This window comes from Myotis yumanensis, unplaced genomic scaffold (genome assembly GCF_028538775.1).
Source record: "Myotis yumanensis isolate MYYU_CA2020_CCGP unplaced genomic scaffold, mMyoYum1.0.hap1 SCAF_18, whole genome shotgun sequence".
Classification (NCBI taxonomy): domain Eukaryota; kingdom Metazoa; phylum Chordata; class Mammalia; order Chiroptera; family Vespertilionidae; genus Myotis; species Myotis yumanensis.
The window spans coordinates 34,633,023-34,648,238 of NW_027223769.1; the positions used below are offsets into that span (position 1 = coordinate 34,633,023).

A 15,216-nucleotide genomic window follows, 5' to 3' on the forward strand; every position below is an offset into this window, starting at 1 on the left:
CAAGTTCTTCTTTTTGCAACTTCTTATCAGAACAACCTCTTCCTGCAATATCTGAGAAATCTGTGCCCCTCCCCACCATTTCAGTTCTGTAATGCCCAGGGCAGGAGAGGGGGGTCCAGCACTGACCAATCAGAACCGTGGGAACTGGGCCCCCCACGGGGCCAGGTACTGACTTTAGAATTGCTGAGTTATTGGGAAATTTGGGGTGGAGCCAGGGAAAGGACTGGGGCCACTGTTGGGGGCCAGCGGGAACCCTGGCTGGGGGACGTGAGGTAGCAGTCTATTTTATACCCCATGGGCGTTGGGTCTCCCAGCTGGTGGGGAACAAGGACTCTTCTGCACAACTGGTGGAAAACAAGGGAAGTTCGGTCTCTTCTAGCCTCTTGGCCAGTCCTCAGCGCCCCCCTGTCTCCTCCCCATGTGCCTCAGGGCTTCTGCTTTTGGGGAGTTCTCCCTGGTATCCTGTTTACCTCTAAACTGGCCAATAAGGGCCCAGGCCTGAGGTTATGATGGTCACTTCCCTGGGGCCCCTCAACCCTGAGGACATGGGGTGTCCCTGGAAGCAGCTAAATGATAAAGCTGCTTCCAGCTCCTTCAGCTGAGCCATCTCTGGAGAAGCCGCCTGGTGGCCTGTTGGGGAGGCCCCTCCTGGCCAGACGCCACCCTCTCCTCTGCCCACCCAGGACCTTCGATCCTTCTTTCGTGGAAGCTTGGACTACAAGAGCCGCTAAGCCCCTGGAGGCTCGTCGGCAGGGGACAGAGTCCAGGATCTGTGTCCTGGCCCCAGTGCCATCCAATCCCTGTGTTCAGGTCCCTCCCCGCCTTGGCACCCACCGAGCTGCTGCCTCCTGAACTGCTTCCGGCGGGGTGAGGACCCACAGCTCTGACGAGGCCGCTTGATGCCTGGAAAAAATGAAGGAAAGCGTAAGGGGTGAGGTTTTGGGGCTGAGGAGGTAGGTACCCAGTACTGTGGGGAGCTCCATTCCACAAAGAGGAGGCAGGAAGACAAGCGGACCCACACTCAGGGATTGAGTGAAGGCAGCTCAGTGATAAGGGCCAGGAGGGACCAGGGACCGGGACAAACAGTCTGGCTTTGTGGGGGAGCTGGGATGATGGGTTGGATGTTTCCTGTCAGAGCTTGATGTTTCTGCCTTGCACGCCTCTAAGTAAAGAGTCCACACATCTATAGAAATAAAGGTTCTTAACACACTGTGAACATCATACTCTGTGGTGAAAGACCGAAAGCTTTTCCTCTAAGATCAGGAACAAGACAAGGATGCCCGCTTTCACCAACTCTATTCAACAGAGTCCTGGAACTACTGGCCAGAGCAATGAGGCAAGAAAAACAAATAAAAGGCATCCAGATTGGAAAGGGGCGGGGGGCGTGCAGGTGCATCAGGGGCAGAGGAGGATGGTTTATGGGAAATGGCTGGGACCAGCCAGTGGCCTCCTCTGGGTTTGACGTGGGAACCGAGCATGCTCACCACCCGCCTCCTGCTCCCCAACCCCAGGCCTCACCGTGGTGGAACGGAGGTTCAGGTGGGCTTTCTGCACCCGTTTCCGAAGGACCAGGAAACCCTGAGAGAGACGGGGGAGAGTACAATACACATGGGATGTGCTGGGACCAGCTCTGATGTCTGCCTCAGGGATCACCCCAAAGGGTGAGTCCCCAGCGAGGGAGAAATCAAGTTTACACTCAGGGATCTGTGGAGGGCACAGCTTGGTGATGAGCCAAGAAGGCAGCCGGGGACAGAAATGTGTGTGTATATGTAGGTTTGTGCGTGGCCGGGTATGCGAGTGCACATGTGTGTATGCATGCATGCATGCATGCGTGCGTGTGCATGTGTTTGTGCACACGGTGAACCCCCTGCATTTCCTGCACGCTGCCTTGTGGTGGAGGCATGGCGTGAGTCCTCCCCACCTCCCCACAGTGCTGTGAAAGCAGAAGGTGCCCGAGAAATGGCCCCGGACCTGAACAGGTTCAGTCTGCAACCAGCAGTACAGCTCCGAGGGCTCTCCCTGCGCCTGCTTCTGACCTCGTTGCAAGAAGCACGCTCTGGGGCATTATGGGCTATTTGGCATTTCCTGGCTGCAAGGAGTCACCTATTCTTTCTCTCCTGGCATCCCGCCTCCCTGGGCAACTGAGATGGTACAAGGTGGGAGGTCCCCAGCTGATGTGGAGGCAGTAGGGAATTTGCTCTAGGAAGTGTCCAGAAACATGGAATCCTGTTCCTGGCTTGAGTCAATTGTGTGACTCAAGTGGGGCCGCGTCTTCCCTGGGCCCCTCTGCACCCCCTCGTGCACGCCCTTACCGTCTCCATGGCCCCAGGTGCTCAGCAGCTGCACCTCCAGCTCCAGGGGCACCTCCAGCTCCATGCACACACAGTGGATGAAGGCCTGCCAGGTGGCCACGCCTTGGGTGTGCAGCTCCCTGAGTTGTAGGAGGACCCTCTGTGTGGGGTCTGGGGCCTCGTTCCTGGAGCCCAGGTCTATGTTGGGGAGGAAGAACTTCACCTTGGCACTCAGCCATTCTGGGTCATTGCTGAGCAGACTCACGAGCCAACCCCACTGGTTCTTGGTGCCCAGCCGGAAGCTGATGGGGTCCATGAGGAGCTGGCCCTGCAGGGACAGGGTAGGCAGGTGAGCTGGGGAACAAGTGAGCTGGGGGACAGGTGAGCTGTGGGGACAGGTGAGCTGTGGGACAAATGAGCTGGGGAACAAGTGAACAGGGGGGCCAGGTGAGCTGGAGGGGATAGATGAGCTGGGGGTGCAGGTGAGCTAGGGCCAGGTGAGCTTGGGGACAGATGAGCTGGGGGCCAGGTGAGCTGGGGGGACAGGTGAACTGGGAGATAAGTGAGCAAAGGGATAAGGCAGCTGGGGGAAGCCAACTGTGCCTGTGTCCTGGCTCTGAAATGGTCTAGTAACTAGACTAGACTCTAGTTCATTCCCTGTAGATGGTGTCCTGGGAATGCTTTATTCATCATGTTCCCATGGACCCCTTTGTGATGCTCTCTGAGTTAAGCACTTGTCTCCCAAAATTTGTTCTCCCCTTCTTCCTCAGTACCAGAACCCCTGAATATTCCCTGGTTATCTGTAACAGACTCTATTTCCAGCCTCCCTTGCAGTTAGATGCAGCCATGAAATTAAGTGTTGGCCAATGGGATGTAGGTGGAAGTGTTGTGTATTCATCTTTGCTTCTTCCTGTGGCTGGAATGATGATGTGATGACTGAGCCTTGGGCAGCCATACTGGGTCATGAGGTGGACGCCCACAGGGACTGGCAGTACTCCAGGTCGTGGCTGCTGTTTTATTTTATTTTATTTTATTTTATTTTATTTTATTTTTTTAATATATTTTATTGATTTTTTACAGAGAGGAAGGGAGAGAGATAGAGAGTTAGAAACATCGACGAGAGAGAAACATCGATCAGCTGCCTCCTGCACATCTCCCACTGGGGATGTGCCCGCAACCCAGGTACATGCCCTTGACCGGAATCAAACCCGGGACCCCTCAGTCCGCAGGCCGACGCTCTATCCACCGAGCCAAACCGGTTTCGGCATGTCCCAGTTGATTCACAACAAGAACGAGGAGCAGGAAATAAACGTTTGTTCTCATGAGACACTGGGACTTTGTAGGTTGTTCGTTATGCAGCATAAACAAGCCCATCCTGGCCGATACACAGTCACAACCGGCCTTCAGCAAGTCCCTTCCCTCTCTGGGCCTCAGTTATACCATCTATAAAATAGGCAGATCAGATGCTATCTTAGGCCCTTGCTGATTTTGTGTCCACTGATGTTCATTCTCATGAATGGGGGCTAAGTGTAGGTTTGTTGTTTTGGGGACAGGCCCAGTAGGACCAGTCTGGGTAGGGAGCAGTCCTGGCAGTGGGTAGGGGAGTAAAGGAGTGAACGGGAGGAACAGAGAGGAGGCAAAGGGGAAAGATGACTTACTTGGCTTCCTGGTTCATCATAGATGCTCTAGGGTGTCCGTGGAGACAGTCTCATGGGTACCTGGGCCAAGTCCTGTGCCTTGAACTGGATTTGCTGGTTGCTTCCATAGGACAGGCCTCTAAGGAGCGAAGAGACGGGGTGCTGTCTGCATATCCCAGAATGCAAGGGGAATGCTCTGGAGAAGGCACCAGCCCTTAGCCCCACCCCTGGAGACACTCTGAGAACATCTGACCTGAAACAGTCCCCTCACCTTCGTGCACAGACCCTGCTCTTCTTGTCCCTGGACTGGCACTGCTCACCTCCCGGGGTCACCTCCTGCCACACCTGGCCCAGAGGGTGTCCTCCAACTCGGACACCCACCTGACAGTGACTCGGGGTGTCACAGTGAGCCCTTCAAACACAGCCGACTCACTACAGCCCCCTTGTTGGGAGGAAAATGGAATAATCCTCACCGCGGATGCCAGCTGCCTTTCCCAATAACATTCCAGAAAGGTCAGGATTTGCCATCTCTTTCTCATTACATCAGCAAGTAGTTTTATTTATTATTATTTTTTAATCCTCACCCAGGGATATTTTTCCATTGATTTTTAGAGAGAGTGGGAAGAGAGAGGGAAAGACAGAGAGAAACACATCAATTTTTTTTTTTCCCCACTCCCCCCCACCCCTTACCCCAAATAGCACAACAAAAGGGGAAAAGTCTGGAGAAATCAGTAATCACAGGATGAAGAGCACAATTAAAACTGACTAAATAAAATATGCAAGAAACACATCAATTGATTGCCTCCTGCACGAGGCCCAACCAGGAACCGGGTCTGGGAGGAGCCTGAAACCAAGGTACGTGCCCTTGACCAGAATCAGACCCGGGCCAATGCTCTATCCACTGAGCCAAACTGGAAGCAGTTCCAAACAATTGAGAGTTAACATTCTATTCAATGAGAAAACCCAGAGGCATCTGTCATTCTCCCCCGGAGCAGTAAATCGAAGCCCTGGCACAAATGTGTACCGAATGCAGCTGTAGGGATTTTGCCTGACAAGTTGGAATGGACAAGAGAAAAGATGATGGAAAAGTAGGTGGAAGACAAAGAAGGGAAAAGGACCAGTCTGTGCACTGATCGTCTATCTAAGGAACGTGAGGGAGGCAACTACAAAGTCCCAGAACTTTAGATAAGGCCACATACACGGGGCATGTTCTCATATAACAGAGGTCAGTACTGCAGTTAGAAATAAGGAAGAAAAAAAAAAAACATAGCCCGTTGCTCAGTGGTTAGAGCGTCAGCCCTCAGACTAAAGGGTTCCATTCCGGTCAAGGGCACCTACCTCGGTTGCAGACTCGATCTCCGGCCCCACTCGGGGCATGTGCAGGAGACAGCCAATCAATGTGTCTCTCTCATGTAGATGCTTCTCTCTGTCTCTCCCCCTCCCTTCCACTCTCTCTAAAAATCAATGGGAAAAAAGAAAGAAAAGAGGTACTGGGGGTACTAATGACATTTCTTTAAACAAAATTGTGAAATTCTAGCAGAAGAAATGGAGGGAGGCAAGAGTGAATGGAGAGAAAGCCTTGCTTACCACCCCATCTCGGGAGATCCGCTAGCCCCACACTCTGACTCCCCGCAGCCCCCCCCCCCACCCCCCCGGAGTCTTGGGGGCTCTGCCCTGCTGAGGTTTGGGCAGAATCCTGGGCAACTGAGTTGTGTGGCTCTGGAGTGGAAGACGGGGCACCCCCCCCCCACATTCCCCCAAGACTGACTGGCACCTCCCCTTCTCCTGACTCCCAGGGGCCCGCCCTGCTGAGCCTGGGCGCCTGGCAGACTGTGGGACAGACTGACTTGTGTGGCTCTAGGCCGGGGCCCCTTTCCCTCGCACACCCCACCGGTGCAGAGCCCTCCCTTCACACGGCCAAATCTTGGTCTGCGTGGGCCTGATAAACCCTTCCGGCCTCCCCCTGATGACTCCCTGAGACCCTGCCCCCCCCCCCCCCCAAAGGTGTGCAGGCACCCAGCTAGACGTGGTGTCCCCGGGGACATTTGCTGAGCTCCCCCGGGACCCGGGCTGGTAAAAGCCGGCCTTGGTGCACAGCTTGGTTCTCCCCACACACACCCAGGCCCAGCAGAGGCACCACACACTGTGGATCGCTTTGTGGCTCCAAACAGGTTGTCCAGGGCCAGTCACAGGTAGTGTTTGACCTTGGCCTGCACCAGAGTCCCTCCCAAGAGGCCCCAGAACCAACATACCCAGTGGTCAGCTTCAAACAACATCCGAGCAGGGTCCAATTAGCTTCGCAAGCGGTATGTCCAATTGGAGGCACGGCACCCTGCTGGCGTCTTTTCCAGTGTCCCGCGGGGGCTCACTCCACCTTAGGGCTCCGAGGCTAGAGCATAATTTAGGTCAAGATGTGACCTTTAGCCTGCCCGTTACTCAGGTCGGGCCTCTGTCTTCTACTGCCTCCGGGGCTGCTGATTATCTGGGGGAAAGGCTAGGTCTGTGAAGAGAGAGAGAGAGGGAGCGCTCTATTTCTACAGGTAGGATTGAGAACGAAATTTAAGCCCTGGCTGGTTTGGCTCAGTGGATAGAGCGTCAGCCCCCAGACTGAAGGGTCCCGGGTTCGATTCTGGTCACGGGGGCACGCACCTCGGTTGTAGGCTCGATCCCTGGCCCTGGTCGGGATGTGTGTGGGAGGCAACCAATCAATGTGTGTCTCTCACATGGATGTTTCTCTCTGTGTGTCTCTCCCCCTCCCTTCCACTCTCTCTAAAAATCAGTGGAAAATATCCTTGGGTGAGGATTAAGAAACAAAAAAAGAGGTAATTAAAATAAATTTAAAAATAAACCTAAATTTAATGCAAGTCATAAGGACCCTCCATTTCAGGAGATCTACACAATGGAATATTATTCAACAACAGGGGTGAGCCACAAAAACATCAAGCCCCAACGTATATTAGTAAGTAAATTCAAATTTCAAAAGCTGCACACGTGTATGTTTTAAATGTGTGTGTATGGTGTGTGTGTGTGTGTGTGTGTGTGTGTGTGTGTGTGTATGTCCTTGCATACAGAGACCAGCTCTAGGGCTGCGCGAGAAACGTGACAGGATTATCTAGGGAGGGGCCTGGGGACACAGGCCAAGGAGAGCCCTTTATACCATACTCTTGGACCACTTTATACAATTTGAGCTTTTTAAAAGGTGTGTTTTGATTTAAATATATATATAGCCTGGCCGACATGGCTCAGCAGTTGAACATTGACCTATGAACCAGGAGGTCATGGTTCGATTCCCGGTCAGGACACATGCCCGGGTTGCAGGCTGGATCCCCAGTGTGGGGTGTGCAGGAGGCAGCCGATCAATGATTCTCTCTCATCATTGATGGTTCTATCTCTCGCTCCTTCTCCCTTCCTCTCTGAAATCAATTATATATATATGAATATTTACACTAAAAACTAGAACAGACATTTCCTCAATATGTGAGGAAGAGAAATACACAATGATGAGTAAGCACAGAAATCACCAGCAATGCCCAAGAGAAATGGAAGTCCCCACACAACGCGAATAATACCTAAAACGGACTTTGGAAGGCAACAAATGAGGATAAATATCTGCATCAAGTATGACAGACAGAGGCTGAAAATTCCAATAAAAAAAGTAATTTCTACACCTTGAGGATATATTTTATTCTACTTTTTAGTTTAACGTTTTTATGTGTGTTCCAGAGACAAACCTACATTTTCACTAGAACTGAGGGCACACAAGTTGAACATATGTAATGAATATTTGCTAAGTGCCCGGCGTGTGCCTTTAGTTAGACCTTCTATTTTAATTCTCACAACTACTACCCTTGGATGCCTCGTATGCATTTAAATTTTTTCTGGGTCCACCCGACTGGTGTGGCTCAGTGGTTGAGCTTCAACCAATGAACCAGGAGATCATGGTTCAATCCCCAGCTGGGCACAATCCCTAGTGGGGGGTGTGCAGAAGGCAGCCGATTCATGATTCTCTCTCCTCATTGATGTTTCTATCTCTCTCTTCCTTTCCCTTCCTCTCTGAAATCAATAAAAATATTCTATTCCATGAACATTTAAAAATATATTCTTTCTTAATAAAGAGGGATTTTTTATCTCGCAAAGTATACCAAAATAAAGTTTAGATGAGGCCAGATATAATGTAAAAAGTTAAACCATGAAAGTATTACAAGAATATAGATAATCACTTTGCAACAATTCATAAAGCTGTATCTTTCATTTTTTGCATGTTTCCTGCATTATATTTCACAACTAAAAAGTTAAAATTTTTAAATGCTGAAAAAGGACTTTTCATGCGGAAAAGTCTTAAAAATAATGCAGAGTAGAGAGGACCTAGCCAAGCATGACACAAAACTCAGAGATCACAAAGAAAAACCGCATGAAATTGACCAGATATAAATCAGCATTGTTGCAGTGACAAAGAACACCACAAATAAAGTGAAAAGACAGATGACGGGCTGGAAAATAACACCTGCTAGTTATGTCACAAAGGCGTAATGTTTTAACACGTCAAGACGCACTACAAATGAATAAGGAAAAAAGTAACAACCTGATAGAAAAGTGGGCAAAGAACACGGACCATTTACCAAAAAGGAAATACAAATCGCTCCTCAAAATGTGAAAAGGTGTTCAACCTCACAGGAAACACACATTAGAACTGAAAAAGGTATAGGATTTTCCAGCCCTCGGGCTGGCGAGGATACTCCATGGCAAGGTTGTGAATTAATTGGCATTTGAGGCATTGCTGTAGGAGTGTGAACAGATACAACCTCACCTTCCAACAGATGCCACATGACCACACCCAGCAATTCCATGCCCAGGTATTTAGCCCATAGGTATTTTCGTAATTCGCATAGAAAAGACTGGAAAAAACCTGCCTAAATGGCCATCAATTGTGGTGCATTTATACACGGAAAGCCTACGCAGCCCGTGAAAAGCCAGCAGCAGAACTAAGTGGAATGATGTGGATCAATGCCCGAGATATAATATATTTTTTAAAAAAAGAACCAGGGCAGGACAGGGTCTAGGCCAGTGATGGCGAACCTATGACACGCGAACTCATTTTTTTTTCTTTGTTAAATGGCATTTAAATATATAAAATAAATATCAAAAATATAAATCTTTGTTTTACTATGGTTGCAAATATCAAAAAATTTCTATAGGTGACACGGCACCAGAGTTTACGTAGGGTTTTTCAAAATGCTGACATGCCGAGCTCAAAAGGTTCGCCATCACTGGGCTAGAGTAAGCTGCATTTGTGTAAGAAAAAAATAACTGTGCATGTTTCTAAATACATGATGATTTCTGAAAGAAACATAAAAGCAGTTATCCCTGGGAAGGGGAAGCTTTAGTATTTAAAAAAAAAAAAAATATATATATATATATATATACACACACACACATTTTATTATTGATTTCAGAGAGGAAAGGAGAGGGAGAGATAGAAACATCCATGATGAGAGAGTCATGGATCAGCTGCCTCCTGCACGCCCCACACTGGGGATCAATCCAGAAACCTGGGCATGTGCCCTGACCAGAAATTAAACCGTGACCTCCTGGTTCATAGGTTGACACTCAACCACTGAGCCACACCGGCTGGGTGAAGCTTTAGAATTTTGTACTGCGTGCATGAGTTATCTGATCAAATTCATTTTAAAATCGCATATATCTATTACCTTCCCTTTACTGGTTGTCATGCTCATCTCCCGTGTTCGCCGTTATTTGGGTCGGGGTATCCATCAAAGAACGAGAAAAACATTTCCGGTCACTGTGCTTCCATCACTTTCTCTGCCCGTGGCTAGCAGTTTTTGATTTACACGTGAATGTGGAGGTTCGTCTTACTCAAATGCATACATTTTTATGAAAAAACAAGAGTGCAGAGCTGCTGCCGACGGAACAAAGAAAATAAAACCTAATAAACCTCAAGCCTTCATCTTTGCATTTCAGCACAGGGTCCCCTGGCCTCCGGTCCAAAGGGTTACCTCTAAGAATCACCAGTGCATCCGTGGGTGCTCAGACATGGGCTCAGGAGGGGCCCAGGGACACTCGGCCAGCGCCCACAGGGAGCCCAGGCGTGCGGATCTGCAGGCCGGTGGTCTTGCCACTCCAGGTCCAGGCTGCAGAGGGCAGAGGGCAGGGGCGGGCCTGGAGGCCTGGTCGGGGTGCTGGTCTCACTGAGGGGTCTCTATGGGAGTGTCACTCCACCCGGGCTTCAACTTGACAGCAGACAACCCCCTCCATTGCTCCCATGGCTGTGCTCCTGGAGCCTCCTTCCTGCTATCCCAGAAGTCCTTGCAGGTAGAGGTTAGAGGAGGGCGTGAACTCAGGCCAGTTCCCTCACTGCAGCCCCCGGGCGTTGGTGCTGGCTGCTCCCTTTTGTCTGGAGAGCCCCACCTCCAGTCCACACACATGCATATGCGCACCCCGCACACATGCATGCATGCAAGCACACATGCACATGCAAGCACACATGCACATGCAAGAGCACATGTGCATGCACACATACACACATGTCTGGCCCGAGTTATCTCTAGACTCCACTCTGGTCTCGCCTTTTTTCTCTTTCAACCTCCTCTCAGCTTCCCCCCGCCTCCAAGGGCAAGTCGCGCCATGTCCTATGACTTCCACAAGCAGGTGTCCAAGAAAGGCTCAAAGGTCGCATGTAAGATTGGTCCCTGCCCTCTGGTTCCGGGCCCCCGCTGGCCCGCACACACCGTGACAACACTCACAGCCCACTTCCGGATCTCTTTCCCAACACCCCACCTTGCACATCCTCTTCCTCTACCTCGAGTGCCCTTCCCTTTTTTCCCACCTTGCAAACCCGCCCATCTCCCTCCAGACCCCGCCCCTTCTCCCTTCTCAGGGAGGTCTCCCTGGCTGCCTTCCCTACCAAGCCAGGCCCACCACTGGGCTGCCCTCCTTAGCGCTCCCTCCTTCCCTTCCACGCCAGGTCTTGCCACTCTGCGCGGCCATTCCCTCTCGGCGGGCAGCTTCCCCCTCAGCAGGCTGGGGACACCGCGAGGGCAGGGGCGGCAGCTGATTCTGGATCAGAGCAAACACCTTGGCCCCAGGGCCCTGGGTCTGAGTCTCTCCCAGTTACCGCTGTGGGACTTTGATCAGGTTACTTCATCTCTTGGCACCTCAGTGGCCTCATCTGTAGAATGGGGATGCTCTGGGTCAGGCTTCCAGAAGCAGAGCCCAAGACAAGTGTCTATAAAAGTGACTTACTGAGGAGTAAGGGAGGCAGAATAGGGTGGAGAGAGAAGCTCCACATGAATGTGGTTTCAGGAACGGCTGCTTCCAGCCTGCCCCATGCGTGGGGGGCTCTGGAGTGTGAGCCACAGGACTCTCCACCCAAGGCCCTCTAGGGCAGCGGTTCTCAACCTGTGGGTCGCGACCCCTTTGGGGGTCGAACGACCCTTTCACAGGGGTCGCCTAAGACCATCCTGCATATCAGATATTTACATGACGATTCATCACAGTAGCAACATGACAGTGATGAAGTAGCAACGAAAATAATTTTATGGTTGGGTCACAGCATGAGGAACTGTATTTAAAGGGCCAGAAGGTTGAGAACCACTGCTCTAGGGTTTCCAGGCGCACCCTTCTCAGGGCCCAGGGTTCCCTAGAGCCGCAGGTGGCCAGGTAGTGGCCTGTCTCACTCAAGAGTCTGTCCTGCCAAACAGCAGGAGACTGGCCCATTACACCCATATCTGCCCATCTGCCAGTCACTGGCTATGGGTGTTGCCTGTGGGTGGGGGAGGGAGGGGTTACAGCCCAGGCATCTCTGCCAGAGACAGTCAGTAAAGGGCAGTCCATTGGGGAAAGGGTGCAGCCATTATGGTCCACACCCACGGGCGGGGGGCAGGGGGTGGCACTGCCGATTACGGGATCCCGCAGAGGCGAGAGGGCGCAGGCCTAGTGCCTGCTATGCGGGTACTAATCGTCTCTAGCTGGCAAGGTTGCCGGGAGATGAGGAGGCAAAACCCCTCATGGCCCTGGCACATGAGGCAGGATCAATACCCCTCAGCTATTATTACCAGAGGCAATATTCTTAGCTTCTATTCCAAAGAAGCCCATCCCCAACGCAGGGTAGGAGGAAGGAAGGGGAGGGATGGAGGGGAGGATATGACTGGACTCACAGACTCCTGGCCATTGTTCCTTTGGCTCTTTCCTCTTCCTGACTCCCCAAGCTTGGATTAAGGGGGAGCCCCCACGAGGCTGTGTGGTGAGGACAGACAGCTGCTAGCAGGTCCTAGGTTTGTGGGGACCCGTGTCCTCCTTCCTACAAGGGGTGCATCACCTGCATGACCTGTTCTGGGTAAGGGTCTGGGGTCAGGGGGGGTCAGGCCGAGGAGAAGGGTGGTGGGAGGCTGGAAGCCTGGTCCCCACGGCAGACCCCGAATTCAGCCCCTGGCTCCTGGGCCAGGGTGACAGAAGGGAGGACAGAAGAGGGCATCGGAGGACGGGAACTGGGAGGAGAGGGGCCGAGTAAGGAGCTGCGAGGGCTGACCTCAGGGTCGGGAAGTGTGTGGTTGGTTGGTGGGGATGATAAGAAGGCACCCCAGGCCATGGCAGCCGCGATAAACACTTGGACAGAAATATCTCAGAAGATGAGAAAGTGCCATCGACGCTAGTTTCTAGGGGCCAAGTGAGCAGGCCAGGCCTGGGGACCTGGGCTGGACCAGCGCCCACAGAGGCCCTGCCGTCCTCTCCGAATCCCCCCGAATCCCCCATGCCAAGCCCTCCAGGGCCCCCATGGAGAAGCCAGGGCTCTGCCTCCCTGAGGCTCTCGAACTAGGGCAGTGATGGCGAACCTATGACACGCGTGTCAGAGGTGACACGCGAACTCATCTTTTTGGTTGATTTTTTTTTGTTAAATGGCGTTTAAATATATAAAATAAATATAAAAAATAGAAGTCTTTGTTTTACTATGGTTGCAAATATCAAAAAAATTTCTATATGTGACACGGCGCCAGAGTTAAGTTAGGGTTTTTCAAAATGCTGACACGCCGAGCTCAAAAGGTTCGCCATCCCTGAGGGCCTGAGGCTGGGAAGGGGACAGAGCGGAAGCGTCCCACAGCGGGGGCCATGCCAGGTCCATTTTACAGACGGGGACACTGAGGCCCTGGCAGGGAAGACCTTTCTGGCCTTCTCAGCAAATCAGCAGCAAAGGCAGGGCCAGACTGACCCAGCGGCCTCTCTCTGGGAGGCAGTCGCAGCCCCAGAAGTCACCCTCCATTCATGGGCCCATGGGGGGCACCTTCAGGGAACTGTGGGCGGCCATCGCCTCCCTCACCCACCGGGGCTGACAGAGCAGGCAGCGGGGAGGGGCAGGGGGTGGGCGGGCCTTGACAGCGCGTTTGCATGGGGGGTGGCGACTGGATGAACCGTCATCTTTCCTGTCCCTCACAGGGTCCTGCAGGCCACAGGAGCTGCGTGGTCACAGGGCTTTACCGACGCGGACACCGAGGCTCCCCGCAGCCAGGGGACCTGCCTGAGTCACCAGCCACGAATCACAGAGCTGGGGGTGGAACAAACATCTCCTCGCCTCGAAGGCATCTGGGGGTGGAAGGCGTTTCGCTCAGAACAGAGAGCCCTCTGGGCCTCAGGCCTGGGCCTGGGTGGCCCCTGTCCCAAGTCCAACAAAACCTTTTCTTCTTGTCACGCGGACCTGGGAGTCGGGGTCCCAGCCTCCCCCCCTTCCCTGCTGGGAAGGCTCGGCCTTTCTACCAAAGGAGCCTCTAGGGCAGCAGTTCTCAACCTGTGGGTCGCGACCCCTTTGGGGGTCGAACAACCCTTTCACAGGGGTCGCCTAAGACCAGCGGAAAACACATATATAATTACATATTGTTTTTGTGATGAATCACTATGCTTTAATTATGTTCAATTTGTAACAATGAAATTGGGGGTCACCACAACATGAGGAACTGCATTAAAGGGTCGCGGCATTAGGAAGGTTGAGAACCACCGCTCTAGGGTTTCCAGACTCACCCTCCTCTGGGTCCCCGGAGCCCTGGGGCCAGCCCTGGCCTGGCTGGGTCAGCAGGTGGCCAGACAGTGGCCTTGTGTCCCCCGTTCAGGCCTGGCAGCTTGGGCCCAGCACCCACAGGAAGGACTGGTGAGTTCTCCACCGTGAGGCTCCCGCCCAGCACGGCCCTGGGCCTGGGCCTGGGCCTGAGCCTGCGGAGGCCTCTCCCTGGGCCTGCCAGGCCCCTCCTTCCCAAGCTCCTCTGCACATTACAACCATCCGGGGTCTTGAGAAAATGCCAATGGGCCCTCCCCTGACCAATCGCAGCCCCACCGCTGAGCCTGGAACACAGGTGTCCGTCCTTCTGGAAGCTGCCCACGTGATCGTGAGACCGTGGCACCACCTCTCCACGCCCGGGGGATGGGAAGCTGGCTCCGAGTTCCCTGCCCCAGGAGCCCTGCCTCTCCGCAAACCACAGCCCAGGGATTCTCAGCGTCAGGGGGCCCGGCCTTCTGGTCATTCATTTTCTCTTCTTTCACTTAAAAAAAAAATGTGTTCGTGTTCAACCGCATGAGTAATATGTGACTAAATTCCCTTAGCAAAAAGCTAAACGCCTGAACATATCACATTAAAGATCTACGTCACTCAGCCCGGCCGGCGAGGCTCAGCGGTTGAGCGTCGACCTATGAGCCAGGAGGTCCCAGTTCGATTCCTGGTCAGGGCACATGCCCGGGTTGCAGGCTCCATCCCCAGGGTGGTTCATGCAGGAGGCAGCCGATCCATGATTCTCTCTCATCATTGATGTTCTCTCTCTCCCTCTCCCTTACTCTCTGAAATCAATAAAAAAAAAAAATCTTTAAAAAAATCGCCATTACTCACTGTGGCCATATATAGATGAGACCCTGGGGACTCTCCATGACTAACCCTCGCCCTGCGCTCTCGCCCTGTGCCCTCGCCCTGCGCCCTCGCTGAGTTTGAAGCTGAGTTTGCAGTCCGCCTCTGCCTCTGACTGGTTCCTGGGCACCCTATGCCCCACCCCATGGCTCTGCCAAGTCCTCAAACACAGGCCCAGGCTCGGCACAGCCACAAACCGAAAATGAAGCTCGGGGCTAGAAATCCCCTCTTTACCTCCCACGCAGTTGAACAGTGAGTTGACGAGGATCCCAGATCTTGGGTTCGTTTTCAAGTGCAGGGGGACAGAATGGGGGCCGGGGATGGAAGAAGCCTTGAGATCTAAAGGGAAGACGTTGGACCCTGAATTCGGACTCACGGCCTGGAAATGGGT

General features: G+C 52.7%; 1 protein-coding gene across 8 annotated transcripts in view; it reads right to left on the bottom strand.

The window, feature by feature from the left end:
• NLRC5 (NLR family CARD domain containing 5) overlaps positions 1-15,216 on the bottom strand; it is a 76,983-nt gene that overhangs the window by 51,536 nt on the left and 10,231 nt on the right. For 7 of the 8 annotated variants that reach the window (XM_070398814.1, XM_070398813.1, XM_070398811.1 and 4 more), the window contains exons 2-6: positions 6,181-6,428; positions 3,950-4,067; positions 2,313-2,619; positions 1,519-1,578; positions 835-903 (exon numbers count right to left, since the gene is read on the bottom strand). In XM_070398814.1, the coding sequence (XP_070254915.1) occupies positions 835-903; positions 1,519-1,578; positions 2,313-2,607 (424 nt within the window). In that variant the 5' untranslated portion in view covers positions 2,608-2,619; positions 3,950-4,067; positions 6,181-6,428. Of the gene's footprint in view, positions 1-834; positions 904-1,518; positions 1,579-2,312; positions 2,620-3,949; positions 4,068-6,180; positions 6,429-9,636; positions 9,815-15,216 lie in introns of those variants that run through there. The other variant, XM_070398812.1, reaches the window with a different exon arrangement.